The sequence below is a fragment of the Panicum hallii genome, chromosome 9 (genome assembly GCF_002211085.1).
Source record: "Panicum hallii strain FIL2 chromosome 9, PHallii_v3.1, whole genome shotgun sequence".
Lineage (NCBI taxonomy): Eukaryota > Viridiplantae > Streptophyta > Magnoliopsida > Poales > Poaceae > Panicum > Panicum hallii.
In genome coordinates, this window is record NC_038050.1 from 56,940,636 (window position 1) to 56,968,539 (window position 27,904).

Genomic DNA, 27,904 nt, shown 5'->3' on the forward strand with positions numbered 1-27,904 from the left:
TGTTTGGGGCATATCCACATAGAAAAATTTGAACTTGCTTCACAACATTCATTCACACCAAGCAAGGAAAATAAATTTCTCAATAAAAAAATGCACATGATGTTTGATTATGATTGGATGATGCTCATGATGATGTTGTTTAAATTTTTAACCATGTTAATTAAGTTTGGGTCGTGACAGGTACAGTATGCCGCTCGTGGACGTAGGCGTTGTCGCGTTGACGCCAGGGCGTCAAGTTGTTGCCGTCCCCCCGTCCATACTCGACTCCAGTACGTGGAAATGTCAACGGGACCGGGACGACGGCTGCGAGATCGCAGAGGCAAGAGCCTTTACGCCGAGCATGAGGCTCCTGTACGGCGCCCAACTTGCACGTGTCGGGCTAGCCAGCAGGCAAGCGCGAGCCATGAAGTCAACCGTCCCCGCCCGTGCTTCACGAGACCCAGCTCTGAGCTCTCTGCCTTTTCTACCAGTCGAGACAGCGATGCAATGGTGCAGCGCGGGAGGACGCTGGTCAGCGTGTATTCAATGCGAGGCGAGGACAGAGATCGGGCAGTGGCGCATCGCTACCAAGTCAACCTCTTCGAAGTTCGAACCGAATCAAGCAAGCAAAGGCTATTACTTCAGGGCCTGGCGACTGCAGCACGCGCGCAGTTCCTTCTATGCTTCCAGCTAGCTCGATGGAGGTCTGCCATTGCTGGCCTTGTCACGGCTGTACCATATATATACCAACGCTTCGACGCGAAGACGGCGGCGTCGGGAGGACGACGCCGGGAAAAGTCAGAACTGTTCTGCGCCACAAGGTTACCACGTGAATTTCTCTGTTCCAAACCGTGGCCCAAAGCTCTGCCTAAGAAGAGAAGGGAGAGAGGTCCATTTCGCTTCCGAGCTTGGGCCTCGAGTCTGCAGTTGGAATGGGCTGCATGACGCACGCTGCAACGGTTTTGTTAGGCCGAAGAAGAACTGAAGATAAACAAACAGGCCGCTATTTGTTCGGACCACAGGCAGCGCTGGGCCTGGGCGACAGGAGCCATGCCGTGGTGGGCCAACGAGTAGGCTGGCGGCGGGGCCTGCCAAAAAGGCGATGGCCTTCTTCCACCTCGGCAGCAACCGTACGATGGATAGTTGAGTAATTCTTATCATCTCCGAGCTGCATCTAGTACCAACAATGGATATCGGTGACAGCAGGCCGCGCGATGTCTCGGCGGTACGGTTCAGGCGACGCATGCCATCGTGCGCAGAAGACCCGTTCACGTCCGATGAGGAGCGGCGACGCACGCCCGCCTCCCTGCCGAACGCTGATGTGCGGCGGCAGCGAAGAAGCGTCAAACGCTGCCCACCGGATCCCGACGCGACCGCGCGAGCTCCTCGCGCAGCAACAACAATCATCCGACGGTCGCCGTCTCAGCAGAGCAGGTGACCTCGATGAGGCCGCGTGGCAGCGTGGCGCGAATGTTTGAGGCTTTTCAGCCGTACTACGAGGCAGATGGCGCATGGCGTCGCGCGAGGCACCCACCACCCGCGATCCGACGACGACGTGCCGCGGCAGCCAGAGGGAGAAGAGTCAAGGCGCCGACGGCAAAAAAAAAAAGGACGCTGCATCAGCGAAATTCCAAAATGCCGGCTACTCTGCTTGGACGGGAAAAAAAAAGACTGAACAAGAAGAACAGATGATTCCACCGGCCCAACCACGGGATCACAAACCAATGCTTCTCGAGCCTTTGCTCGGTAGCCAGTGCCGAAGACGTCGAAGCGCTCTCGTTGGACCTGCCGAACGTTTCCGTACGGAGCAGGCGGCGCATGCCATCGTGTGCTCGCGACGAAGAGTGAGGCACACACCACCCGCGCTCTGCCGTAGCTGCTCTGCCATGGACTCTGGTATCAAACACCAACCGTGTTTCTCCGAGCATGACGCTCCAGCAGGAAGAAACCAAAAAGCTGCATCGGGAGCCCTAAGCCTCATGTCAAAAAATAAGAAAGAATATCTCGGCTGCACCGTTTCAAACCACTGAACGCCCACCTAATCCGCCCGTTTAGCATACATGCTGCAGCCGCAAAGTTCGAAAATGCCGGTCACTCTGTTCCAGTTCCAGCTCCAGAGCCGGCCACACGTCGTAGTAGACTCGGCTCAACAACCGCACGATCTCACCGGCCGGGCAGCATCGCAGATGCCTGCCCGCACAAGGGAGCCGTTGCTCGGTGTAGAAATGCTAGCGGCACGCTGGCCGCATCTGCCGAGCATGTCTCTCCGGCTCAGCTACGTCCGCGTGACCTCACCTCCCCCGTCGTGACGACGGCACCCGCCAGTGCCCGCTCGGAACGAGTGGCCCTGACCGCCGGCAAGTGGAAGCGCTCGTCGTTGACGACCAAGGCCATCATGCACGCAGCACACTACGCACGCCACATCGTGCGCTCCAACTCCGCGGCACAGCTAGAAGTGGGGGAACAGGGAGGCCGAACCCAAGTTGCCACGGCACGTTTGACTCTCTCCGATCCGATTCATCATTTCGTAATTTCATCCATCCGTCCATCCGTCGAAAAATGGACGGTCAAGAAAAGGACAGGAAAAGGCAAAAAAAAAAGGGCTGTACAGTTTTACAATCCAGGCTGTGCGCGCGCGCGTCACTGCCACTCGTGCGTGTCGCAGGGGTAGCACCCTTCCTGCGCGACGTCGGCGACCTGCACCCCGGCGTCGTAGACGCGGCCGGCCTCCCACCGCCGCGGCAGCACCTCCGACTCCGCCCACACCCACTTGCCGTCGTACCCGCCGGTGACCACCAGCCGGAGCTGCAGCGGCCCCGCCGGCGCCTGCGCCGTGCTCCACGCCGGACCGTGCTCCCGCGTCATGAACCGCCAGCTCGACGACCCGACCTGCGTGCCGACAAAACAAAACCACACCGGCAACCACGTCAATCAACCGCCCGTGAATTAGAGCGTTGCTTGGCTGACCTCAGCTCCCAATCTTTGTTTGAAGCGGCCGGGGGAATTGCTGCTTACCGTGGCGACGTCGACGGCGACGATGTCGGTCTGGCCGCCCTGGTACAGGAACCTGATGGACAGCTCGCTCGGCGGCCGGCTCTTCCCCTCCACGCGGATCGACAGGTTGCGGTTCGCGTACTCGCACGGGATCCTGCCCCCACAAGAATTCAGGTGTTAATTCTTCTCCCAATCCCGGGGGTGAAACAAACTAAGCTGTTCTCTGCATCATCGGCACGTGCGAGCGGAGCTGAGATGACGCACGCTACCGACGCCGACACGCCGTACTTGCGGGCGGCGACAAGGAGCCGGGCGGCAGGCGGGCACCTACCTCTTGTACTCGACGTCCACGACGCGCCGCGCCCTGAGCCGCGCTGCCATGCCGGCGCGGGCCATGGCCGCGTACGCCGCGCCGCTCAGCACCAGGCCCGTGCGGTTCGAGGTCCGCGCCTGGTCCGTCACCACCACCTTGGCGCCGGCGGGGCTGCACAGCTCGCTGTCCCCGCACCTCACCTGCAATGGGCGATCCTCGCTCAATCCAAATTCTTTGACTGAAAAACTGAGGAATTGGGGGGAAGAAGGAGCCTACCTGGAAGCAGGCGCCGCAGCCGACGCCGCCCCTGTAGAGCTCGGGGCCCGCCGCGGCGAGGAAGCCGCCGTTGAAGGACGCGGCCAGGGGGCCGTACCCGCACGAACCGGCTGCGCGATTCAGGAACAAAACCATCAATTGCAAGCGGCAAACAGATGAACCCTCAATCGAGACGCGGAGCCGGCTGGTTACCGTTGAGGGCGAGCGAGGAGGCCTGGTAGGTGGCCTTGGAGCGGCGCACGCAGCGGTCGCAGCCGCGAGCCGGGGACGGGACCGCGATGAAGGCCAGGAGCAAGACGAGGGACAGGGGCGCGGCGCTCCTCATGGCGACGGCCACGGACCGAGCTCTCGAGGTCGAAGACGAGAAGGCTCGAATTGGTTTCGCTTGGGAGAACAGAACAGAAACACAGAACTGAACTGGGGGATTGGAATGCCACGAGCGCCGGCTTTATGCTCGGCGCGGGCGCCGCAAGGTTGCCGCTCTGGTTTCCGACCGCGGCGCGGGATCTAGGTGAGCTGGTGCCCGCGTGTGCTTCTAGTAGCCAGAGCAGGGTGGACGCTGGACTGATGATACCTGGTGCTGCCCTCCAGCAGGCCGCAGAATGTTTTGGACACGCGACGCGGTTGGGGGCGAAGCGCGGCGCCGTGGGACGGATATAGAGGTGGTGGCCTGGTGTGGGGAGGGGACATGGGGAAGGGAGGAGGAGAGGACGGCGAGGCCGGGGGGCGGCCACCGACCCCCGGACACGCGTGCCGCGGCGCGGGGGCGCGTCAGCGAGGCGTCGGATGAAAGCCTGGCGCAGACCGTTCCCGGCAGCCTGGCACGTGGACGCCGGTAAGTAACCTGGTGCTGGTGACCAGCACTCCGTTGGCAGACTGTAATTCGGTTGCCGTTCATTAATCCTGTGATTTGCATTCGACCACTCCACGGTAATTTTTTGCTGGCAATGATTGAACACGCTGACAGCCGCATGTACTCCAGCGTTGGGAGGAAAAGTTGCTGCTGGAATTAAGGGGTTCGAGGACGAGGACCTGATGAGAGGAGAACAAAAAAAGGGGCTGGAGATGAATGGGATTTGATTCGAGGGGATAAGACCGGGAGTTGCCGACGTGGCCGAGGATTACGAGCAGGGAAGCCAGCGGCAAGGGGACAGGGAAGGCGTCGAGGCTTATCGCGTGCCACCGTGCGTCCGTCCGCTGCTCCCTTCCTTCCTTCCTTCCCCGTGCCGGCGCCGCCATTCGCTCTCCGGTCTCCCTCAGGGCCCCTGCTCCGGTGGATAAGCGCCTCGTTTATCATTTGCCATGGCAGTAACCAAGCCCACCACGGCTGCCGGCCCTGACTCCTGATCACGACACGTCGGACGCCTCGCCGGCCGCCCGCTCCGGATAACCACCGTCTCTTGCGCGCGCGCATGGGGTGTGTTCGAGTTCGATCTGAACTTCCCGTTCCGTTGATTCGATCGCAGCAGTGGCGGTAGGCCGCGCCGGGAAAGGCACGCGCGTACCGAACTGGGAGCTGTTCGCAGAGGACAGATACCTGGGGTCTACCTTGGGTCCTAGGCCCGGGCGTTCCTGCCCTCCCCTTTCGCGCAATGTTTCCGGCGTCCCTTTCAGCGCAAGACTGCCCTACCGGAAGCAGGCAGCTACAACCAGGAAGAAGCATAGCAGCGCGCGTTCTGCGAGACTGTGAGCTTGCAAGCTAGTATTTGGGAGCCGAGACCGCTACTGTTGTAGGGCGTCGACGGATCATTGCTTTGCCGTTTGCACGTGAAGGTATAGCTCGATCCCATCCGTCCATGAACTGTGAAAGAGCGCACCAGATGGGCAGGGGCAGACCGTGGTGCCACGTACGTGGTGCTGTTCATCATGGTGTGCTCGCGAGTGGTGGCCTGTGACAGTGCGGGGCCGTGGGCGGCACCATCCGTGCTCTTCCCAATCATGCTTGAACCCCCACCATCATGGTTCGGGCCTTCTGGGGTTCCTTTCCGAATCTTATTGCGAGAGTGACCGGATCCGGGCCGTAGCCTCCTACCGACCATGATTGGATTCCGGACGTCCTGTATTATACGTATCGGCATCCTTTTTGGGTCGCATTCTGGGCTCAAATCATGCGTAGCAACTGCGCTTTGTACGAATCCGATCAAAGACAAGATGGCCGCGTGCGCAGGCAGCACAAATGACCATGCTATCGCTGGTGGAGCGTGATCGTTGGCGTCACGCCGATCTAATACCGTTGGGTGTCCATCCATCCATCCACACAGCTTTTGGGGCCGGTAGTAGCTGGCCCCTGGCACTCCGATTCGGACCCGTGTAGCACGGTATCGCACGATGGCGGGACGGAGCCCGAGTCAACCGCTAGCCGTTAACGCGTAACGAGTACCGACCTCCCAATTACTACTGCGGCTGTGCTGCTCTGCTCCATGCTTTGCCGTCCTGCAGCTGCACTAGGACCAGCGACACCCGCCCGCTGACCCGGACACTCGGCCAGTCAGCGAAACCTTAAAAAGAAAAAATGCGTCGACGCAACGATCAGCCGTCCCATACGACGCCACCACAGCCACTCGCTGCACGTTTGACTCTCCGCGTGACCTCCGCGATCCGGCAGCCCGGCAGCCTCAGTTCCAGACGCGACGCGGATGCCGCTGGGCGCTGGCGGGCGCCGCGCCTGCCGTTCCCTTCCGAACCACAGCTTCTCGGCCGCCGCAGTGCTCTGCTGCGCGGCGCCGACGCGGCCGACGGCGACGCATGCGGCGCGCCGTGCGGGGCCCGTGCGCGCGCGCGCGTAATAGCTCGTCAATTCGCGCAGGACCGTTTCGCCGTTTCGCTCCGCGCCACGCGCATCGGGGGGCGCCACCCGTCCGCGACGCGAACCCGCCCGTGCGCGCGGCCTCCAAACCTTTCCTGTTGGCTCGCTGCATGCGCGGCAGCTAGCGCCGGCCGAACCGCGGCCTGGTGGGTCGGCGGCAGCAGCGGCGGTTGCCATGTCGTCTGCCCGGTTGCTTTGCGTTCGCCTGGAAGGAAAGGTAACCATTGACATGGACAAGGTCAGAAAGGCCTGCGGCTACCGCGCACGCAGTTATATTGTCGTGTCGAGTGGTATCAATCAGGGTTAACAGCGATGGAGTGGGCTAAGCCGTCAAGAATCGGAGCACACTGGTTTAACCGACAGAATATTAGTTGCATGTCATTAGCACAACCATGACAACAAGTAATCACGCCGGACTGGGCTAATCAAAATGCGATCGGGGCCTGCTGGACTGTGCTGAACCAAGGCACACGTCATTAGCGAGAAACTTCGGGGACTGACGATTATCATAGTGCCCACAGGCATGCAAGGCATCTGTTCTGCACTGTCCTCCAAAGCGCATATTATTAGATGATACAAATCCAGGAAGTGCCCTACTTTGTGAAATGCTACATTTTTTTTTCATTGAAGTAGTGAACTAAAATCCATAACTTGGTGGTCATGCTATGTACGTCAAGGTTCCCAGCAGGAGACGTGTTTGGATGGAGGAGGACGCTTGAACCCACTGACAAGGGACGATGCCCATGCTATTTCTGCTGTAGCTAACTATCAAAGACCAACCGGACCACCACCAAAATGAGGAGTATTTTAAACATTTTGGATCGAAAAAGGAAACTTGATCAAAGGAGAGGTGCAGCTATTACTAAAATGCAACATGAAAGACGTTTCAAAAAAAATTGCAACATGAAAGATGATCATAGCTTTGTAAATGGAACCTACACAATATCTCGCCCTTTGTTTCGGAAACAGAGCTTTTTTTGTTTCCAGATATGTTCAACCACCTTCCATTCGGTTGCAAAGAAAAGTCAAATCCTGTATGACAGATTCGCGTCTGTACACCCAACAGACCACCAGACTCGTTCTGTGTAAACAGTAATCGAAGCAAGTAACTATGAGATATTCCACCCTTTTTGTAGCATTCTGCCATTCAATTTTTGAGCAGTGGAACTCTGGAAAGTGACAGTTGGGATGAGTATATGACACCGGAATTACTGGTAACAGACTATAAACTACGGTGATATAAGCTGAGCTTGATGGACGTTGCTAGCTAGCCAGAACATTCTTGTGAAAAAGTACCCAGAAATATTTTCTTGCAGCATTCTATGCTTGTCATTGTTGTGTTTCAAGTTGCCTAAACAGACAAAAATAATATAACTAAAAGGAATTCAAATATGATAATTTTCTTTAAATGAGTATGAATGACCTCGGACCTTGGACAAATTTATACCCCAGTAACATTCAGGGCTGGACAATGCTTCCTCCGGAATCTTGCATCTCCTCTGGACAACAGTTCAACCTGACTTGTCTTCTTATATTTCCAATACCTCTCAAGAAACATCTGGTAAAAAAAAAAACATAGCATTACTCAATTCCCTCTATAAAAAGCCGGGATCAGGTTATATAACAAAATAAGATGAGATCAGTTTTGATCTCTTTCTTTAGCCAATTTTCTGCACCTTTGATATCTGACATAAGAGGGGCCCTAACTGTGGATGTCCTGGCTGAGTATCTAGGGCTCTGGGATTTACTTTCGGATGTTGCGTTACAACCAGAGGTAGAGGACACTCACATTTGGCAATTCCCAGCCTCAGGAAGGTATTCAGCAAAGTCAGCTTATGAGGCTATGTTCATGGGAGCCACTCAGTTCAGAATATGGGAAGGGATCTGGAAAAGTTGGGCCCCGGGCAAATGTAAATTCCTCATGTGGCTAGTCGCACATGATAGGTGCTGGACGGCAATCGACTCGCTGGGAAGGGACTGCCTCATCCTGAGCCTTTTCTCTGGTCAAGAAGAGGAGACAATAAATTATTTACTGCTGCATTGTGTTTTTTCACGACAGGTGTGGTTCAGTGTGTTGCAAGGGCTTGGCTTGCAGGCTTTAGCCCCACAACCGGATGAAAACTCCTTGGATGATTGGTGGGACAACGCGAACAGCAGGGTGGATGCCCCGGTTAAAATGGGCTTAACTCTGTTGTAACCTTGGTGGCTTGGTCGCTGTGGAATCGCCGCAACCGTTGTGTGTTTGATGGTTTGCAGCCAAACCTGAATGAAGTTCTTTCATCCATCAGGGAGGAGCTACACTTGTGGGGTATTGTTGCTCACATCCTCGCCCAGTTACCAGCTGGCTAGGATGTTTTGGTTTTTCCAATCTTGGGTCTAGAAAAAAGTGTCAAGGGTTTAGAGGGATAGTTTGTGTGTAAGGGGTGTTTTGTTTTTATAGGTTTGTTTTTCTCCCCTGGAAAGAAAAAAAACTGTGTACTCTGGGTGTTCTCACCTACCTTTCTTCTTAATATATTGATACGCAGATCTTTTGCGCGTTCGAGAAAAAAAAACTCCGCACCTTCGGTCCTCATGATGTCATAGCTAATTGAGATGGCCATTACTTGTTTTCATGCCAACAGATGACAGTTGCAGGCATCCTAAAATCAACGAGAACGTGCTTACATGAAATGGCCAGGTACATTTCGAGAGTTTCTGCCTCAGCATCATCAGTAGCACCACCATCTGTGATAAGGGAATCTTTCAAATGTATGCGGAAGCTCTGAGTTTTACAAATACTCCATCTGAGTTTTACAATGTCCCCAGCATGAGCGTATGCCGTGATCATAGTGTTCCACGGGACCATGCATCGCGTCGAACACCCTGCGCGCGCGGGCAGCTCCTGCGCAGCGAGCGTGCATCTGGGGGATGCAGTTGGAGATGAAAGCGATAGCTACGAACCCAGACGCGTGGGCGGCGCAGAGCTGGAAGTATGGGTGGGCATTCAGGTAACCCGAAAATTTCAGGTCGGGTAATTCGGATTTTAGGAATTTCGGATTTTCAAAATTCCTACCCGAAATTTGTCTGAAAAAAGAAGAACCTGATACCCGAAAATTTGGGTTTGGGTATTCCCAAACTACCCGAGAATTTGTGAGATTGTTTGCAAAATTTGTATCACCTTTGCACGAATAAAAAAGAAATTAAAAACAAAAAATATCAATAGTAATAAAGCCGCACAACGAGCTAACAAGCTTACAAAACAAAGGCAGCAGATCTCACATCAGCTAAAAGGCACGAAGCATTCAAGGATAGCAGAGCACTAGCATTAAATTGTTTACGGATCGACATCTAAAAGAAAAATCAAAGACCAGACTTCTATCGGGACCTAGTCCAGTGTTACGTCATGGACTTGCAGCCGTTCTCTCAGTCGACCCTGAGGCAACGTTGATCGAGGAGCTACCAGACGCCGACTGAGGTTGATCGGTGCGTGGGTTCGAGCTAGGTCAGACGTATGAAAGGATGGAGTGGGCTGAAATTGCAGCTATGGGGTACAATAATGGGCTGTGTTGAAAATACTTGGGCTGTTGGACTGCCTGGAAGTTCAGTTTTTTTTGAGTTCGGGTACCGGGGTTCTAAACCTGATTTACCTATAATAATTTTGGGTACCGGACTTGCTATCCCAAGTAGTGATCGGGTTTTTCGGGCTCAGGTTTTTCAAGTTCGGGCTCGGGTTTTTCGAGTTCGGGTTCAGGTTTTTGGTAATATGCCCAACCATAGGAGGTGGGAAAGATGGTTTTGGCGGGGGCGGCCAGGACATTCGGGGCTCACAGAGTGCGTGGTGCGATAGGTGGCACTCATGTGCTGCTTCGGTGTCGTGCCCGACCTTGTTCGTTGTTGGGCTCGCTGGGGCCTCGAAATCTTTGGGCCCATAGTTTGCTATGATTTTCTAGACTTTGGGCCTTGGATAATAGCATTTTAGGCCCATTGAGTCCATCATCAGCTTTTAGGCCCGTCTTGGAACAACTAAGGTAATTCCAAAATTTTTGTGCCTTTTTTTTGCAAAGCTTTTTTTTTTCTCTATACATGTTCATGTGAAAGTATGGCCTATGACATTTTATGATGAATAGACTTCAGCCAGGCACCTCGGTAGAATGAAAACAAAGATACGAAAGTTATTACTCACGATTTAGGATTTTACAAATAGATAGTTTGATACACTAGAGATATGTTGGCAGAGATTGCTCTATGCAACTTCCTTCTATGTTAGGACTCGTGCCATATGTATTATAAAATGCTAGGTTAATTATAGAAACTTTAAATCTTTACTCTTGCTGGCCCATCTTATTGACCCCCAGCTTGCTCATTCTTGATTTCGTGGCTGGGGACACTTATTGCCGATGTCATCAACAACCACTAAAATCAATTTTTTTGTGCTTGCTTTTAATGCTATAGCTAGGTATCGGGTTGAATAACTTGAGTTGGGTTTTCTTATATGTTAGTTGCTCAATCCAACGCAAGTTGTTCCTTAATGCTACAGTAGAATTGGTGGAGATAAATATTGTTGTTCTCGGTAACTAACTACCTCCTCCGTTCCAAAATATAGATTGTTTTGATTTTTTTAATTTATAAATTTTACGATGCATTTAAATATATTATATCTAGATATATAGTAAATATAATAAATTTAAAAATTCCAAACCGGCCTACGTTGCGGAACGGAGAGAGTATTATCGTATTGTGTCAGAAGGTGAAAGTCTATGCTCAGTGGTTTCTCTTCACAACTTTCATGCACCATTGATCTCGTTCGGTTAGCACAGTGCGCCTACCACCAAGAGCCACCCTGTAGATTCCATGGATCATATTAGCATAAATCATGGATCCTACCCGGGAGTCTGAACACAAGCACCCTGCACGCGAGAGGCCGAAGTCTATGGACCCGTTCCACAAAAGGAAGGAGGAAGAGGAACCTTCCCGGTCACTGGGACGCTATAGCTCACGCCGGCACGCGGTCAAGCCTAGGCCTAGAACCTTCTTCACACCGACCATCACGCTCCCGGTCCACGCCCCCGATCCCAGCCCCACCCCGCAGAGACACACACCTCCACGTCACGGGACGGATCCAGGCCGTCCATCGCCTCAACCACGCGCCGCTCCCCGCCGTTAAATCCCACGCGTCACACACTGTTGGTTCTTCTTCAGTTCTTCTTCCTTTGCAAGCAGAGGGGAACAGGGGAGGAAGAAAAAAAAAAGAGAGACCTTGCAGCTCACGCGCACACGCCAAACCCCAATCGGAGCCGCGGCCGCCGACGCCGACCGGATCGGAGCAAGGTCTCGAGTCCATGGCGAGCGGAGGCGAAGGCGCCGGGAGCGGCGAGTCCCCGCCTGCTGCCGTGGGGGAGGCGCCGGCACCGGCGGGGGCGACGCTGCACATCCGGTGCGCGAACGGCTCCAAGTTCACGGTGCAGGCCGACCTGGCCGCCACGGTGGGCGCGTTCAAGGAGGTCGTGGCCGGGAGCTGCGACGTGCCGGCGCCGCAGCAGCGCCTGATCTACAAGGGCCGCATCCTCAAGGACGAACAAACCCTAGAAAGCTACGGTGCGTGCCCACGCTGAATCACCTTTGGTAGAGTAAAGTAGCTCGCGATTTAGCCTCGTAGGGTGGGATTGGCCAGCTCGGCTCATGAATTCGGTGGTGGGGTTGTGAGTTATGCGTGCTTCGGGTTGCCGGCTAAATGCCTGTGCTTATAGCGTATTTAGTGGTGGCTAGATTCTGCATTTGGTTTTTTTCCTTGCTATGCATGCTAGCTAGTAGTAGATTTACTGTGTATTGCGCTAGCTGACACGTTTGATTCGGTGATGTAAGTAACGTATACCGTTAACTTGGATGCTGCGTAGTGTCCCGATCGTAACGTAAAAGCATTAACTTGATTGATATTTATTACAGCCTAGTATTTGATGAAGTAGAAGGCAGCTTCTTTTGTCACGATTCGCAATAATTCCAAATGTTATGCAGACTTTCTAGAACTGTTGGTTGTGCATGTCTCGGTGTGTATTCGTAGGAAACACTTATGACCTTTGGATGGATTGGGAGATCAAGTAAAATTTGGTACATTCTTAGCTTATGATTGGCATGTGGGGAGATACGTTATATATCATTTGTAATTTTTTTGCTAGAGTGCACTTGATTCTCGTATATATTTTATGTGGGTGTAGATATAAGCTATTGATATCAAGCTAATGTGGTGAGTTCAAAATTTTATATTTGCCTTAGGTCTGAGTAGTTTCGTTTTGTGTTAATGCACTATACTTTTTTTTCTGGGGGGGGGGGGGGGGTAATTTCTGTAAAGTTCTCAGCTTTCCTGAAAGTTATTTGGTTTGTCGGTCATGGCAACCAAAAAAATCAGTGGGCTTCGATTATCTGATGCATCCCACAGTTGATTGTTCGAGTGCTATTTTTAAAAACTAAATTATGGGTTGATAGCACTCCAGTGAATGGCTCCGCCATCTACTTTTTTTATCGTATAAGATGTAATGTAATTTTGCACTAAATGATTGTGTTGTTCAGTGTAAGTAAGCTTTTAGTGCTATTGTATAGATTCATTATTAGTACATTTGTATTGCAGTGGCCACTGTATGTGGTGGCAACTTCATTTTTAATGATACTATAGATTTATGGCATACTCACAAGATGCTTGCCTTCCGCACATGTATAATTTCTGTAGGTATTCTATCTGGGTGTTCTCTTGGTTTTGTTTATATCAGATCTAGGAACATTCTCTTTCTTTCTGTCAGTTTAGCATGTACAATTTAAATGTTGGAATTATTAATCATTTTGCACATGCTTCTTATATGTTGTAGGCGTTGAGACAGATCACACAATTCACTTGGTGCGTGGTGTTGCCTCACCAGCTGCATCAGGTGCACCAGCTGCTGCCAGTCCCCTTGCTTCATCTACTCCTAGCAGTGGCCCAGCAGGTGGCCTGGGAGGCCTATTTCCAGGTGTTGGTGCTCCAAGAAGTGGCAGGCCATCAGGTATATTTGGGCCAGGATTTCCAGAATTGGAGCAAGTTGAGCAGCATTTAAGCCAGAATCCCAACTTGATGAGGGAGATAATGAATATGCCAGCAATGCAAAATCTCATGAACAACCCAGATTTAATACGCAATATGATCATGAGCAACCCACAGTTGCGCGAGATCATGGATCGGAATCCAGATCTTGCCCATGTGCTCAATGACCCAAGTGTCCTCCGCCAAACTCTCGAAGCTGCTAGAAACCCTGAAATCATGAGAGAGATGATGCGGAACACAGACAGAGCTATGAGCAACATTGAATCTTCTCCTGAAGGGTTTAATATGCTCCGACGCATGTATGAAACTGTCCAGGAGCCTTTCCTAAATGCAACAACAATGGGCGGCGAAGGCAACACAGCCTCAAACCCATTTGCAGCTCTTCTTGGCAATCAGGGGTCTAACCAACCTGGTCAACCTGCAACAAATGCTCCAACTCCTGGTTCAGAGTCAACAACAGGAACCCCTGCTCCAAATACTAATCCACTTCCAAATCCCTGGAGCACCAATGGTAGGTTTTGAATAATTCAGTTTTGGGATATGTGTTTTTTTGAGGGTTTTGGTATTGATGTTGACATGTGTTACTATTTTTCGTTTGCCTACTAAAATCACCAGCTGGGGGTGCACAAGGAGCAGCACGGTCCGGTCCTACTAGCAGTGCAAGAACTGGTGCCACTGGTGGCCTGGGAGGGTCGGGTTCACCAGATTTGAGTAGTTTGCTCGGTGGTCTTGCTGGCAGTCAAAGATCTGGTGCTGCTGGTGGTTTAGGAGGGTTGGGATCAGCAGATCTTGGGAGTATTCTTGGTGGTTCACCTGATGCTTCTTTTCTGAATCAGATGTTGCAAAACCCGGCAATGATGCAGATGATGCAGAGCATTATGTCTGATCCACAGACCATGAACCAGGTACAGTAGGGTTTGACTTGAGCCCACGTTAAATTTCTTTTGTTCTTTTCTAGATGGTGGAATCCTAGCATTGGGCGTTTTGTAATCTCTCCTTGTTCACAGTTGCTTAACTTCAACCCGAATGCACGCAACCTGATGGAATCAAACACTCAGCTGAGGGAAATGTTTCAAAATCCAGAATTTCTTCGCCAGTTGACATCTCCGGAGACTTTGCAGGTACTTTATGATACAAGACATTAACTACTTCCATCCGTTACTAAGCCTAAATGTTTTGCCCTTTCTTTCAGCAATTACTCTCATTTCAGCAGACCTTATTAGGACAGCTTGGTCAACAACAACCTAGCCAGTGAGTGTTCATAGTTCAACAATACCTGGATTTCATATATCTTATAATTTCATTTTTTACATTTGTTTTTGAAATAGAAATTGAACACTGCCATTATTATGTTTTTTGGAGTTACTTTTTAATTGTTTGATTTGATTCAGGGATGGCAACAATTCAGGCAGCGCCACAGGTAATTCCCAGTTACTTTTGCCCACTATGTTTTCTTTCACTTGAATTTGTATGTTGCTATGTCACGTTCTGTGTGAATGTTTGTGAGTGTTGTTTTGCTTGTGCAGTAATTATTGCTTTGCTTTGCATTTGGTGCTTGACTGACTGGATTCCTCAATGTTTCAGTCATGCCTTGATCTAAGCCATAAATTTTAGCATGAGAACTATTTACCGATTACCATTTGATCTTTTCTTACTTTAGTGCCAAACTGCTGAGGCTGTGTAACTTAAGTGCATTAAGTTTTCCAGAAACATTTATCCCAAAAGTCCCATTCAAGTTCTCTATCAGGCAATGCTTGAATATACTGAAATTGAATTAGTCTGGATATGACTATATACTGCTGCACTCAAATGGATTTGATGACTGGGAAACATATGAAAGTTCCCTAGGTCTTTATATCGCCACTCTGGAAACACTGGAACCATTCAAGTGAATTTGTTAAGTGCTGAACATGCCTGTGCTACTTTACAGTTCCTTTACTGTACCATCCAAATAATGAAGTGAAAGGCATTCAGGCCAGTTTCAGGCTAACTGCAATGAGTTCCCCATTCTAGAGCAATGTTAGATTGCAGCTGTGCATTCTTGCTAGACAAGTATGTGGGAGAGTACTCTAGTTGAGCAATTGCTATGATATATTTTCAGGTACGCGAGGAAACCCTAGTCTTGACACCTTGATGAGCATGCTCAGCGGGCTTGGGTCAGGAGGTGGCTTAGGTGTTCCAAATAATTCCAATGGTGAGTATAGACTATTACTGAAAAACTCGCATGCTTATATATGACTATTATTTCTTGGTCTGTAATCTTTAAAGATTATCTAATTTCAGTGCCGCCGGAGGAGCTCTATGCAACACAGCTTACTCAGCTCCGAGAAATGGGTTTCATTGACAATGCGGAGAACATCCAAGCACTGGTTGCAACTGCTGGGAATGTACATGCCGCGGTGGAGCGCCTCCTTGGGAATCTTGGCCAGTAGCTAAAGCTGAGTCAGACGCCGCCCAAAATCTCAAAAATTCGTGCATCTGCAGGAGTGTTCGGCTTATTGTTTTTTGAGCCCCAGAATTTGAAGGCGGTGTCCATAGTTCGGAAAACAAAATAAAAAAAGAAGTCAGCCAGCCATTAACTTTGCCATACATGGTCGTCGTGTCTTTGCTTTACAGTGTTGTATTTGCAATTTGGATTGGTGTACATACATATCGGTCGGATGTTGCCCCATAGAATATGCCTGTAGTCTTTCCAACTGTTGATTCCCCATCTATCCATCTATCTGATTCAACCGGTGGTTTTCAATGGAAAATGCGGTGATGCATTGCAGTGTTGATCACTGTGGTCTGTGGCATCCGGATTTCAGGTATGTTTTATACATTTCGACGCTGACATGTGAGCTGTGTTTTGTGATGGCTGTAGAGTTATCCATGAGACCATGAGGAATTAGCAGTGTTTGGGGGTTTCAGTAAGGAGGTCCAGTACAGTACTAATGATCTGTCACTGAAGTTGCTGACCTTGGAAGCCACTCCAGTCTTCAGGATATGGGTTCCACGAAGTTGCAGCCAATACCGGCTGCTTTCATGTCCTGTGCCGAATGAGTGATCTTGTGGGGGGTGACAGTGAATGCAGACAGTCGCGTTTGGTGGGTTACATCGTCCTGATGGTCTACGAGCTGATCCTTTTCTGACGGATGGTTATCGGTTCAAAAGCATCGTGGCTTTGCGGTACCTGCGCGACTATAGAGCAGGCGGTGCATCTTTACTGGCTCACTGCAGAGTGCAGATAGATCCTGCACCTGAATGAGCTTGCCGCGAGGTGAACTGGGCGGTATGCCAGTGACCTAGTTCTCCCCTGTTCTCATGGCCTTGGTGCACGCGGCAGCGCCAAGATCAACATGTTCAGGTTCAGTTTTTTTTTTCTTCCGAGAGGCGGGTGCAGTGGCAGCAAACGTTGTATGCCGCGCACAGCACAGTAGCACGCAGTCGCTAGAGCAAGCTGTTCAACTGGATGAACAGCACTGACAGTACATTTTATTCATCTATTTCATTTGTTATCACACACATATTTACAAACTCATGCTATAATTTACATGCTGCCTTCAGTCTTCTCGTACAGTAGTAGCACATCACCACGCCGCATCGCCTGTTGCCGAGTTCCGAGCATACCTGGATTTCCATAAGCCCTTTATTACCCTTCTTTAGTACTACCTACTACTACGAGCTGCAAACTACGGGGTACATGCGAGCTTCCAGCTCTAGAGTCGAGCCAGACGGACTACGTCTACCGGACTGGCTGGCCGGCCGGCCGGGATTCGGCCTGCGCGTGGATCAGGCCGTGGCGCTGCAGGAGGGGCAGTTGCAGGCGGGCCCGCAGGAGCAGTTGGCCCTCCTGTTCTCCCGGCCGGACGGCAGCGTCGCCCGCCCGCACGTGCAGGGGCTGCACTCGCAGTGCTCCCCGCAGGTGCACGTCGTGTGCTGCTCCCGCTGCCCGCCAGCGCTCGCCGACGCGCACCGGCAGTCCTTGCCGCCGGGGCACGGCACCGCGCACCCGCACTTGTCGTCGCACCCCATGCCTCCGATCCTTCCCCTCCTCCGGGCTCCGCTGCCTGTCCGACCGAGGGCCGAGTGTTCCAAGTTCGGGGCGCGAGCAGAGCAGCAGCGCTGGCGAAACGGGGGCTCCACCGGCCGGCCACCTATATAGAGGGGCTGGGGCTGGATCGAGCCGCGCGCGAGCTCTCTAGAGCGGCCGGCCGGCTCCGCGAACGCACGTGGCGCGCCATGCGCAACAGGTGGGCGGACACGCGGGCGCGAGTGAGATACCGAGATGACACGTGCGGCCACGCGAGCGTTCCCCGCCTCCCCGGTGTGCGTGCCCTCGCCGCTGCGACTAGCACGTTCGTAAGTATCCTCGGATCCCTCGCTGACGACGGCAAGCGTGAGGCGAAGCATCGCGTGCAATGCGGGCCCGCGTGGGCTCCGCCGCCAGGCACGCGCGTGTGGATCAGCCTGTCGCGCGCTCCCTTCGTAAAATCATAATAATTGTGCAAGAAAATCAGAGAAATTTGGATGTGAGATTCCCTCACAAATGCTGATAGACTCATGGTTGATTCAACTGCTAGGGGCTGGTGCTGGTTGGCCTGCTACCTCTTCTTCTCCTGGAACAACAGCTATGGCACTTGATGTTGGGCGCCAGCACATCTCTAATCTCTCTCTCGCGTGATGCATTGGCCGGGTGGGATGTGGGGCATGCGTTGGGCTGAGTTACAAATTAAAAACTAGAAATCGTGCCTAAGATAATATATACATGTGTTTATACTTGACGCTACTTGATTTTTAAGCAAAATAGTTGAGTATTCGTAGGAATACCTATGTATCAATACTGGCTCCGCCTATGATAAAAGGTGAAAAGACCGACTAAAAAGAGACACCTCTTCAAAATAGGAGCAACAACATTTTAAAAATCTCGTCCACTTTAAAATGGGAGCAACAACATTCTGCCATGATGAAGCGATGAGCGCTATCTTTGGACAGCTATTATCTGCCATCGTCAGCCGCGATATGTATTGTTGACATCTGGTAGGTTTAAAGTGGATTCAAGATTTCAGCCTAGAAGATTTATTTTTCCTTTTTCATCTTCCTCTCTCCTCATTTTTCTTCTTCTCCCTCATTTTTTTTGTACTTCCTCTTCTTTATTTATGGTTGCAAAATGCATTTGCCTTAATGTGAAAATGGAATGAGCTAGTGTTACATTTGATGAAACTATTTCCGTACGTTCTGTTTTCAAACCATCACAATAAGGATGTGTGCTTGGAAATCTAAATCTTTATTATTTGGTTTTCAAAGTATGTTTCCACCATAGATGTCTCCACGTAACCTTAATGCTATATTATAATGATGAACTACTATAGTATATGGGGAGATCAACAACGTGCTAAAGCATTCGAGACGATCATCGCCACGGTGAAGAATGACATCGACCTTAGCTCCATGCACATCGGAGCCCCGCTGCTCGCCAACGTGGTTGGCTCCTTCAGAGTGTGCACACGATTCACGTTAACCATTATCGTCTTCGCCACAGTTGTCTCTGCCGCCGCAGCCAACTCCTATGACTTCAAGCTCCCTATGCCCCCCTCCATCGCTAGAAATGGAACCAGCGGCGAACTGGAAGCCATTATATTGCTGCAGGGGTGGATCCAGGTAGGGTGGGGGGGGGGGGGGGGGGGGGGGAGGGGGAACTTCAGCCCCCCTTCCTCATATAATCTATGGAGCCCCCAAGCCCTCCTACAACTTCTAGCCATTAATAGAGAGGAGAAAGAAGAATAAGAGAAAAAATAAAAGAAGGAGGAGGAAGATGAAGGGGAGGTTAGCAACCCCCAAACTTTCGATCCACTCCTGGATGTTGCAATACGCTAAGAATGCAAGTGTGGATTGTATCTATTTTGGATTTAAGCAAATGATCTGATAAATATAAAAATATTTTACATGAGATCTTCACATAAACCAAAGCCTCGTATTTATATTCTTGGCATGTCATTAATAATGATAATTTATTTAGGTTGCATAACCTAGAAGAAAGATATTGGACGATATTATTTGTAGAGTAGAATTTAATTTGTGTTCGTGGACTGCATAGGGGGGCTAGCATATAAATGTAAGGTATTTTAGTATTTTCATGACAGATTAAGGAGATGAGGAAAGGACGCATGTACCTCTATTAAATGCTTTATTTGGTTGTTATTTTGCTGATTTCATAACTATTTAGGAATAATTAGTTTCCAAAATATCTTAGGATGCCTTATATTTAGATACAAATTTTAAATACTTTAATATCTTATATTTCAGGATAGAGTAAGTACATCCTTACCTAGCTGTAAAGTGCAATGGGATCCACAAGCACAATTGAGAAGTGTGCCGTTTTGCATGGGATTTTAGACACACTTCCTGTTTAAGATACGCATGGCCATGGACTTCGAGTGGCATGATGGTCCGCATACCTTGCTAAACGGAAGCACGACCGTGACAAAAACGAACACAACAGTTAGCCTTCCGTACTAACCACTTTTTTAAACAAAATGCTACGTCTGCAAATTGAGCTGAAATTGAACAATCACAAGAAACACAACAATTGTGAACCGCTAACCCAGAATGAAGAAGAACAACAACACACAACATAAAGTGACCAAATAAATTAAAGGATAAAGACCACTGAAATTTTGTTGACAACATCCGGAAAAAAATATGATCGATGACCTAAAAAATTAGGCACACATCATCATAAAACCGATTAATAAACACGCCTACAAGTTAATGATCCTTGGAAGCTCGAAGGCGCCCTCGCTGCTTGCATCTTGCTCTCGCGTGATGCAATCTAGGCCGTCGTTATTACCTTTCAGATCGACATAGATAGAGCTCACTGTTTTCACTAAATTTGCAGTACCCCTAAAAAAGTACGTTGCAAGGTCTCAGATATATTTTGAAAGCATTCTGCAACAAAACGTGCAACATGATTTTTATATTCTCAAATTTGAATATTATAGGAGTCACTGATGGTCCATGTTTTAAGTTTGAGCGGAACCTAGAGCAACTCCAGCAATAGCTCCTAAATCAGACCTTAAATACTAAATGGGGTTGCCTATATTTTTTAAAGCTCTCCAAATTTGCTTTAACTTGGGTGGAGGAGGGAATTTGTAGGTCTTATAGAAATAGAGGACCTAATAGAGAGTCTGCTGGAGTGCATCCTTTTTTTATTTAACCCTCTAAACTTGAGATAGAAGACTGTTTAGAAGGTCTGCTGAAATTGCTCTTATACAAAACGTCATGTAGAGATCCCTTGTTATTACAATTTGACGAGTCTTATGCTCCGAAGGTTCTATGAACAACAATCTCTTTGGCCCTGCTGAGCCTCCGCTCCTCCCTATCAGGGTTGATGGCAAAGTCTATGTTCATACCCAGTACCAATACGTTCCATGGGATTTGAACCCATGACCTTTAGTCTCGCGTGTAGCTTCTTTATTACCATCCCACCTACACAGCATATATAACTCTAAATATGATGCTTTTCATTTAAACTAACCCGCGAAAAATCCTTTAGTCCCAATTAGAGTTTAAAAAATCGGGATAAAAGAGTCTCCCTCTAGTCCAGGTTGGCTATCAACCGGGACTAATGTCCAGAGGACTAAAAGTCGTTTGGTATCTGTAAAATTTAGTCGCGGAACTAATAAGGGCATTAGTTGGAGTCTAAATTCTACCGCGATAAATGAAAGAGATGGATGTGGGTTTCTACTGGTGCGCGCCTCTCGCCTCCGGCCTGGAAACAATGTTACTAAGTTTCAAAAGTTTCAAGTATTGACGTCTAAACTATGAAACACATTTTTTCTGCTAACTAACCCCATAGTTTTTGCAACTGTCGTTATGGCATCGGACTCCAGAGCTCCAAGAACAGACCCATAAAACAAGAATCTTGGTAAATAGCTCTGTGAATTTCATGCGATACCACATTCCCTTCTCACAAATCCAAGGTCCAAGGTTGATGATGTCAATATATATACTTTTATCTGAAACTACTATGGTAAGTACCATGTCATTTGAAACAAATCATTGTATCACACTGACACAGCTAGTCGCCATAAGTCAGTCTTCTTCTCTTAGATTTGTAATGCCAGAGTAGATCCCTAATGACATCCCAGGATGAGTTGAACCCTTCAGCAGATGTGGGTGATATCTAGACCCCAAAACCAAGGAACAAGATTTATACGCAGCATTGCTCTTGCTAGTGTAGGTCAGGAGAGATTGTTTATGATTTAATCACAGCTGGAGAAAGGCACATCAGTGCCGGTCATAGGAAGCTTTAGTGCCGGTCCCTATGACCGGCACTAAATGGCCGGCACTAACGTGACAGTCGTTAGTGCCGGCTACATTGACCGGCACTAAAGGGCGAGTGTTAGTGCCGGTCCGAAATACCAGCCGGCACTAACGTGCCCGACCCCGCCCGGCTCCTGGCAGCGAGGTTAGTGCCTGCTGGTATAACTGACCGGCACTAAATCTTTTTTCCTATTAATCTTTTATTTTTCATTTTTATATGTATGGCTATGCGTATTTCTACCGTATGCGACTACATAATTTTACTTTTTGCATTGCACAGTAATATTAGGACAGCATATTACACTAATATTATATATATATATATATTCATCATGTATGGAACACTTAGGAGTTCAAAAGTACTTGAGATATTACAAATTATTAAGAACATCAACTATAATAATTTATCAGCTTTTCCGTCGTCGGATCTTTTTTGGCGACGCTTGTACGGACATCGCCATAAAATTCGCCCTTAAGATTTATGACTTCATCGAGCAGGAATCCGCATATAGCTTCTTGAATTGCCCTGATCCGAGCCATTTCAATGAGTTCTTCTTTCATCCGCCAATGCTGTCATATTTTTCGATAAAAACATGAGAATAAAAGATAATGAATTAAAATGATGAGCAGATGTGATTGTGCTCACGTACATTGAATGCCTCCACTGTCATTTGCCCTTTTTCACTTGCAAAAGAGTTGATCCACTCGCATACGTAGTATCCACATAAGTTGTTTCCTTGTTCCTGTCTCCAACACTATGGACAAATGTGGGTTAAGATATAGAATTTTTCTGATGTTTATTGCGAATGACATAGTAGCGAGAGTATATTCATACCGGAAAATCAGTCACCCAACAAAGAGGCTCGATTTCACCTATGGGCAAGCCTATGTGTTTGCGGAGGTAGCGACGCCATGCAGTATTTACCACCTCGATGAGATCTTGGTACTTTGATTTATCTTGCCTTAACGAGTCGTACACCAAGACCTTGTGCTCGTCAATCCGAATACAAAGCAATATCCAATGAAAGCTGTGCATATACATACGTATAACCAATTAATGTTAATTATAATAGTTATTAAATAGTATTATTAATATGAAGGGATTGAAAAAAATAGGCTAACAAAGAACGACTCACTGATGGTTGTATGGCAAGAGAATGAAGGGACACATGCTATTCTTACGCAACACCCTGTATATAACACTGACTATTTCTTCAGTCTTTTGCTCTACCGATTTCTCGTGTATAATATTGGGGTCGAAGAACCCGACCTTATGGAAGTTCTTCTTTCAGCAAATTTGAATTTTTGACCTACGGGACACAAGAAAAACGGAGATCAGTCAACACACAAGGCTAAAAATAATGAAACGAGAGACAATACTCACATGCACCATACACTCACGAGGGACTTGTGAAGGGCATCTTGATGGTATAAATCGTAAAGTGCTTCAAACTCGATATATACATCATCTGCCCCCGCCAGAAATGCTCATCTTTAATCCGAGCTGGGAACATCTCTAATTCATTAGCTTTAGATTGCACGGCATACCATTTGTGTAACTCGGCCATTCTCGTTGGTAGGAATGGTAGCAACTCTGGCCATATCAAAGGTTCACCAAGTACAAACTTTTTCTTGCCGCGGGCATTCTGTAGGGCCTCCCCAAGCAACTGAGCCCTTGTTAGATCAGTTTGCAATATCATCCCAGCCATGGTCAACGGATCTCTTGATTCATCAGGACATTCTTCACGCGGCACTATCAACGGAGGGATCGATTGTTTGGACTGCTCTCTGAGCTGGGGAACGGTCTTGGCATTGATCCGTCGATTCTTGGGGTTGTTGTAGCACTTTCTGATCTGCCGATCATAATCCGACTCCCTTTCTTTCTCCTTGGTGGGATCTTTAATGAAGTGTTTAATGAAGTGTGCCTTCGCAACCGGATCTATTTCTGGCTTCTTATTCGCAGCCTCCCTCAGTAGCTTGCGCTTCAGCAAGAAGGTTTGAAACGATTCTTCTGCCTCTTTCTCTTCTGGAGCCTTCGCTTTCTTCTTTCTTTGCTGCTTATGAGATGGCTGGACCGAAGGTACCGTGTATGCCTTCTGTCGCTGGCTCTGATTCTGTTGTGCGGCTGGTGATGATGCCGAAATTGGCTCGCTTTGTGCGGTTGGTGATGGCGGATCCATGCTGGGGTCCCGTGCAGGCGGTGGAGAAGGTGGGCCAACACTAGGATTCCTGTCAGCTGGCGTTGGTGATCTTTGCCTTGAGCACCGAGCGGAATCTGTGGCTGCTTGCACCAATCTTATGTCGCGCTTTGGCCACGCAATCCATGTGTGTACGGCATGTTGTAGTTCTGTTTCTTCAGGACCTATAGGGATCGGGAGGTCCAAGTCTTCCCAGCGTTCTTCAGTAATTCGGTCAACAAAGACTCTGGTGAATCCTTCAGGAATTGGCTGGCAATGTATTGTCCTGCCTTCTTCTTGGACTTCCGCATAACCCTCAGCACAAACTTTGAGCTTTTTCCCATAAAGAACCAGAAGCTCACATTGGGTCCTAACGGGGATGTCGTCGATGGGGTCCCTCGTCCTGTCGGCACCCAAATTAGGGTGCTCTGTGGAAGCAACACTGCTACGACGCTGAGAAGGGGTGCTGAACTCCACATTGGCAGCTGGTTGGTCTGAGCGTTGCCCAACTGCTGCCTCAAGTGACATTATCCGGTTTTCTAGGCTACAGATCTTCTCTGCCACTACTGCCTTGCTTCTGCATCGGCTTCGGTAGGTTTCGAGATCTCCGGAAAAGCCATATTTCCATGGAACTATGCCCACGCCTCGGGTCCGTCCAGTGTGTTCCGCATTCCCAAGAGCGTAAGTCAGCTCGTCATTCTCTCTGTTGGGCTGGAAGGTTCCTTCTTCCGTATGCCTCATTGCGTCGTCAAGTCTTTGGGCAGCCTCTCTTAGTATGTCGCATGAGCATAGAAGTAATACCTTGCTCGTTTGGGCCAATTCAAGGTCTGCGGTACGATTCCTTTTGCAATTAAATTATTTTCCATCTTTTCCCATTTCGGAACAGCAACCTTATAACCTCCAGGCCCAAGTCTATGGAAGTTTGTCTTTTTGCTAGCATTTCATTTTGCCTTGAATCGAGGCTGCCATGCTGTTAGCACTGTGCTTGTAATTCACGAATTCATTCCACCACTCTCGTTGCTTCTTCTAGACTTTATCAAAATCTGGTGTGAGGCCCTTGTTGACAAAGTTTGCCACCAATTTTTTCTTGAACGAGCCGAACTGAATTGCCATCTTCTTAAATGCCCATCCCTTTACTTTGTCAGCTTTGCCTGGGGGAAAGTTGAAGTGCAACGACACCTCTTTCCATAACAAATCTTTCTCTGAATCTGGCACGATATCTTCAGGTCGATCAGAGACTTTATTTCTCTTCCAAAGCTTGTACTTTATGGGGACGTTCTCCCTAACAAGATATCCCAATTGATTGACAAAGGTTGTCTTAATTTGACCAGGGGCTAGTGGCTCGCTGGTTGCTTCGTTGATCTCCGTGATGGTCGTACATCCTACCATATTCCTCTTGGAGCCACGTTTCCGTTTAGGCTTCGTTGATCCTGATGCCTGAAAGAATCGCAAATTTATCAAGCGGGTTGCTAGCAACTAGTGGACGTTCACATTACATTTCTTTCCTAGTGTGTCTTTTCCCTTTAGTCGCCCCTCATGGTGTGACACGGGGAGCCCAATCGGATTGAGATTAGGAAGATAGTCAACGCAAAACTCAATGACCTCCTCGGTTCCATAGCCCTTAGCAATGCATCCTTCTGGGCGAGAACGTTTACGCATGTACTTCTTCAATACTGCCATGAACCTCTCGAAAGGGAACATATTGTGTAGAAAAATAGGACTCAAAATAGTTATTTCTGTCACAATATGAACTAGAAGGTGTGTCATAATATTGAAGAAGGAAGGTGGGAAGACCATCTCAAAGCTGACAAGACATTCGACAATGTCTTTCTGCAGCTTTATTAGATTATTTGGATTAATTGCTTTCTGTGAAATTTCATTCATGAATGCACAAAGCTTTACAACTGCCAATCTCACATTTTCTGGTAGAACACCCCTCAGTATAACCGGAAGTAATTGTGTCATCAGAACGTGGCAGTCATGGGACTTCAAGTTTTGGATTTTCTTCTCTTTAACATTTATTATGCCCTGTATATTTGAGGAGTACCCATCTTTCCTTCTCCTCTTTACTCAGATTATAGCTGGCAGGTTTTAAATAGTGACGTCCATTGTCTCTCTTCTCGGGTTGCAAGCCCTGTCGTCCAACTAGCATCCACATGTCGCGCCTTGCTTCCAATGTGTCTTTTGACTTACCATACACTCCTAGAAAGCCTAGTAGGTTGACGTAAAGATTCTTCGACAGATGCATCACATCAATTGCGTTGCGAACCTGTAAGACTTGCCAATAAGGTAGGTTCCACAATATAGACTTCTTCTTCCACATTGGAACATGTCCCTGGTCATCCTTCGGAACAGGTTGGCTACCGGGACCCTTTCCAAATACTACCTTCACATCCTTGATCATCGAGAACACACGCTTTCCATTGCGGAACAGAGGCTTACGATGAGTTTCGGGCTCTCCTTTGAAATGCTTCCCTTCGGTTCTTAGGGGGTGATCGGTAGGAAGGAATCGGCGATGGCCCATGTATACGCACTTCTTACAGTGTTTCAAATAAATGCTATCGGTTTCATCATAACAGTGGGTGCAGGCCATGTATCCCATGTTCGACTGTCCCGAAAGTTTTGCAAGTGCAGGCCAATCATTGATGCATACAAAAAGCAAAGCTCGGAGGTTGAAAGACTCCTGTTTATACTCATCCCACACATGTACACCTTCTTCTTTCCAGAGCAGTAAGAGATCATCCATCAAGGGTTGCAGGAACACATCAATATCGTTGCCAGGTTCTTTTGGCCCTTCTATAAGCACCGGCATCATGATGAACTTACGCTTCAGGCATAACCAAGGAGGAAGGTTGAACATACATAGGGTCACGGGCCATGTACTATGAGCGCTGCCAAACTCACCGTACGGATTCATTCCATCCGCACTTAGAGCAAATCTTATATTCCTTGAGTCGTTGTCAAATTGAGGATACTCTCGGTTAAGGTTTCTCCACTGGGACCCATCTGCTGGGCGTCTGATCATGCGATCCTCCTTACGGTCTTCTTTGTGCCACCGTATCAACTTAGCGTTGTCCTTGTTTTTGAAAAAGCGCTTCAGACGTGGTATTATTGGGAAGTACCACACCAACTTTGCGGGAACGCTCTTCTTTACCGGCTCCCCATCAACATCACGTGGATCATCTCGCCTGATCTTATACCGCAATGCGCTACAAACAGGACAAGCTTCCAAGTTCTCGTATTCGCCGTGATACAGGATGCAATCGTTAAGACATGCGTGAATCTTCTGCACGTCCAATCCTAGAGGGCAAACCATGTTTTTAGCTTCGTATGTTGTTGACGGCAGTTCATTACCCTCAGGAAGCATGTTCTTTACAATCTTTAATAGCTGATACCAAATCCCTTATCGGTGACACCATTAGTTGCCTTCCATTTCAGCATCTCTAGCGTGGTACCCAACTTCTTCTGCTCCGGTTTGCAACTAGGGAACAACGACCTTTTGTGATCCTCCAACATCTTCTCAAACTTTAATGCCTCCTTCACAGTGTCACTGTCTTTCTGTGCATCAAGCAACGCCTGACCTAGCTCGTCAGGTGGCTCCTCTTGTGCAACATTTGCTTCACCCTCGTCCATTGGTTCATCTTGAAAGCCACCTGCTTCATGAACCCATGCCCAATCTGGAAGATTGTTATCACCATCGTCATCTTCTTCATTATCTTCCATCATAACTCCAACTTCGCCGTGCTTAGTCCAAAGGCTATAGTTACTCATGAAACCATTCAAGGCCAGGTGATTCCATAGAGTTTCTCTTTTTCGGAATTCCTTTTTATTTTCGCAAACACTGCATGGACAACACATTAAACCCTTTGGCGACCTATTTGCCATTGCCGCCTTGAGAAAAGAATCTAAACCCTGAATCCACGCCGAGGTGCTCCGGCTTCCGTGCATCCATTGCCGGTCCATCTGTACAAATTAAAAAAAATCATGCTCATTATCCCTAAAAACAG

General features: G+C 48.8%; 3 protein-coding genes across 3 annotated transcripts; 1 reads left to right on the forward strand and 2 right to left on the reverse strand.

Annotated features, from left to right (window-relative positions):
- Positions 1 to 2,460: 2,460 nt before the first annotated feature.
- LOC112875341 (expansin-like A2) lies at positions 2,461 to 4,371 on the reverse strand. The gene is made up of 5 exons (XM_025939161.1): positions 3,755 to 4,371; positions 3,563 to 3,672; positions 3,305 to 3,486; positions 2,995 to 3,127; positions 2,461 to 2,868 (listed from the first exon to the last, which is right to left on the reverse strand). Exons 1-5 carry the CDS (start codon positions 3,885 to 3,887, stop codon positions 2,620 to 2,622), a joined length of 807 nt encoding a protein of 268 aa, XP_025794946.1. The 5' UTR covers positions 3,888 to 4,371; the 3' UTR covers positions 2,461 to 2,619.
- A 7,178-nt stretch (positions 4,372 to 11,549) lies between these two features.
- Positions 11,550 to 16,190, forward strand: LOC112875127 (ubiquitin domain-containing protein DSK2a-like). Its single transcript, XM_025938848.1, has 8 exons — positions 11,550 to 11,942; positions 13,205 to 13,927; positions 14,032 to 14,321; positions 14,424 to 14,537; positions 14,609 to 14,667; positions 14,808 to 14,836; positions 15,518 to 15,610; positions 15,700 to 16,190. Exons 1-8 carry the CDS (start codon positions 11,687 to 11,689, stop codon positions 15,846 to 15,848), a joined length of 1,713 nt encoding a protein of 570 aa, XP_025794633.1. The 5' UTR covers positions 11,550 to 11,686; the 3' UTR covers positions 15,849 to 16,190.
- Positions 16,191 to 17,026: 836 nt separating this feature from the next.
- LOC112875128 (EC protein homolog) lies at positions 17,027 to 17,535 on the reverse strand. The gene has a single exon (XM_025938849.1). The coding sequence runs from the start codon at positions 17,428 to 17,430 to the stop codon at positions 17,188 to 17,190; it is 243 nt and encodes an 80-aa protein (XP_025794634.1). The 5' UTR covers positions 17,431 to 17,535; the 3' UTR covers positions 17,027 to 17,187.
- Between the last annotated feature and the right edge of the window lie 10,369 nt (positions 17,536 to 27,904).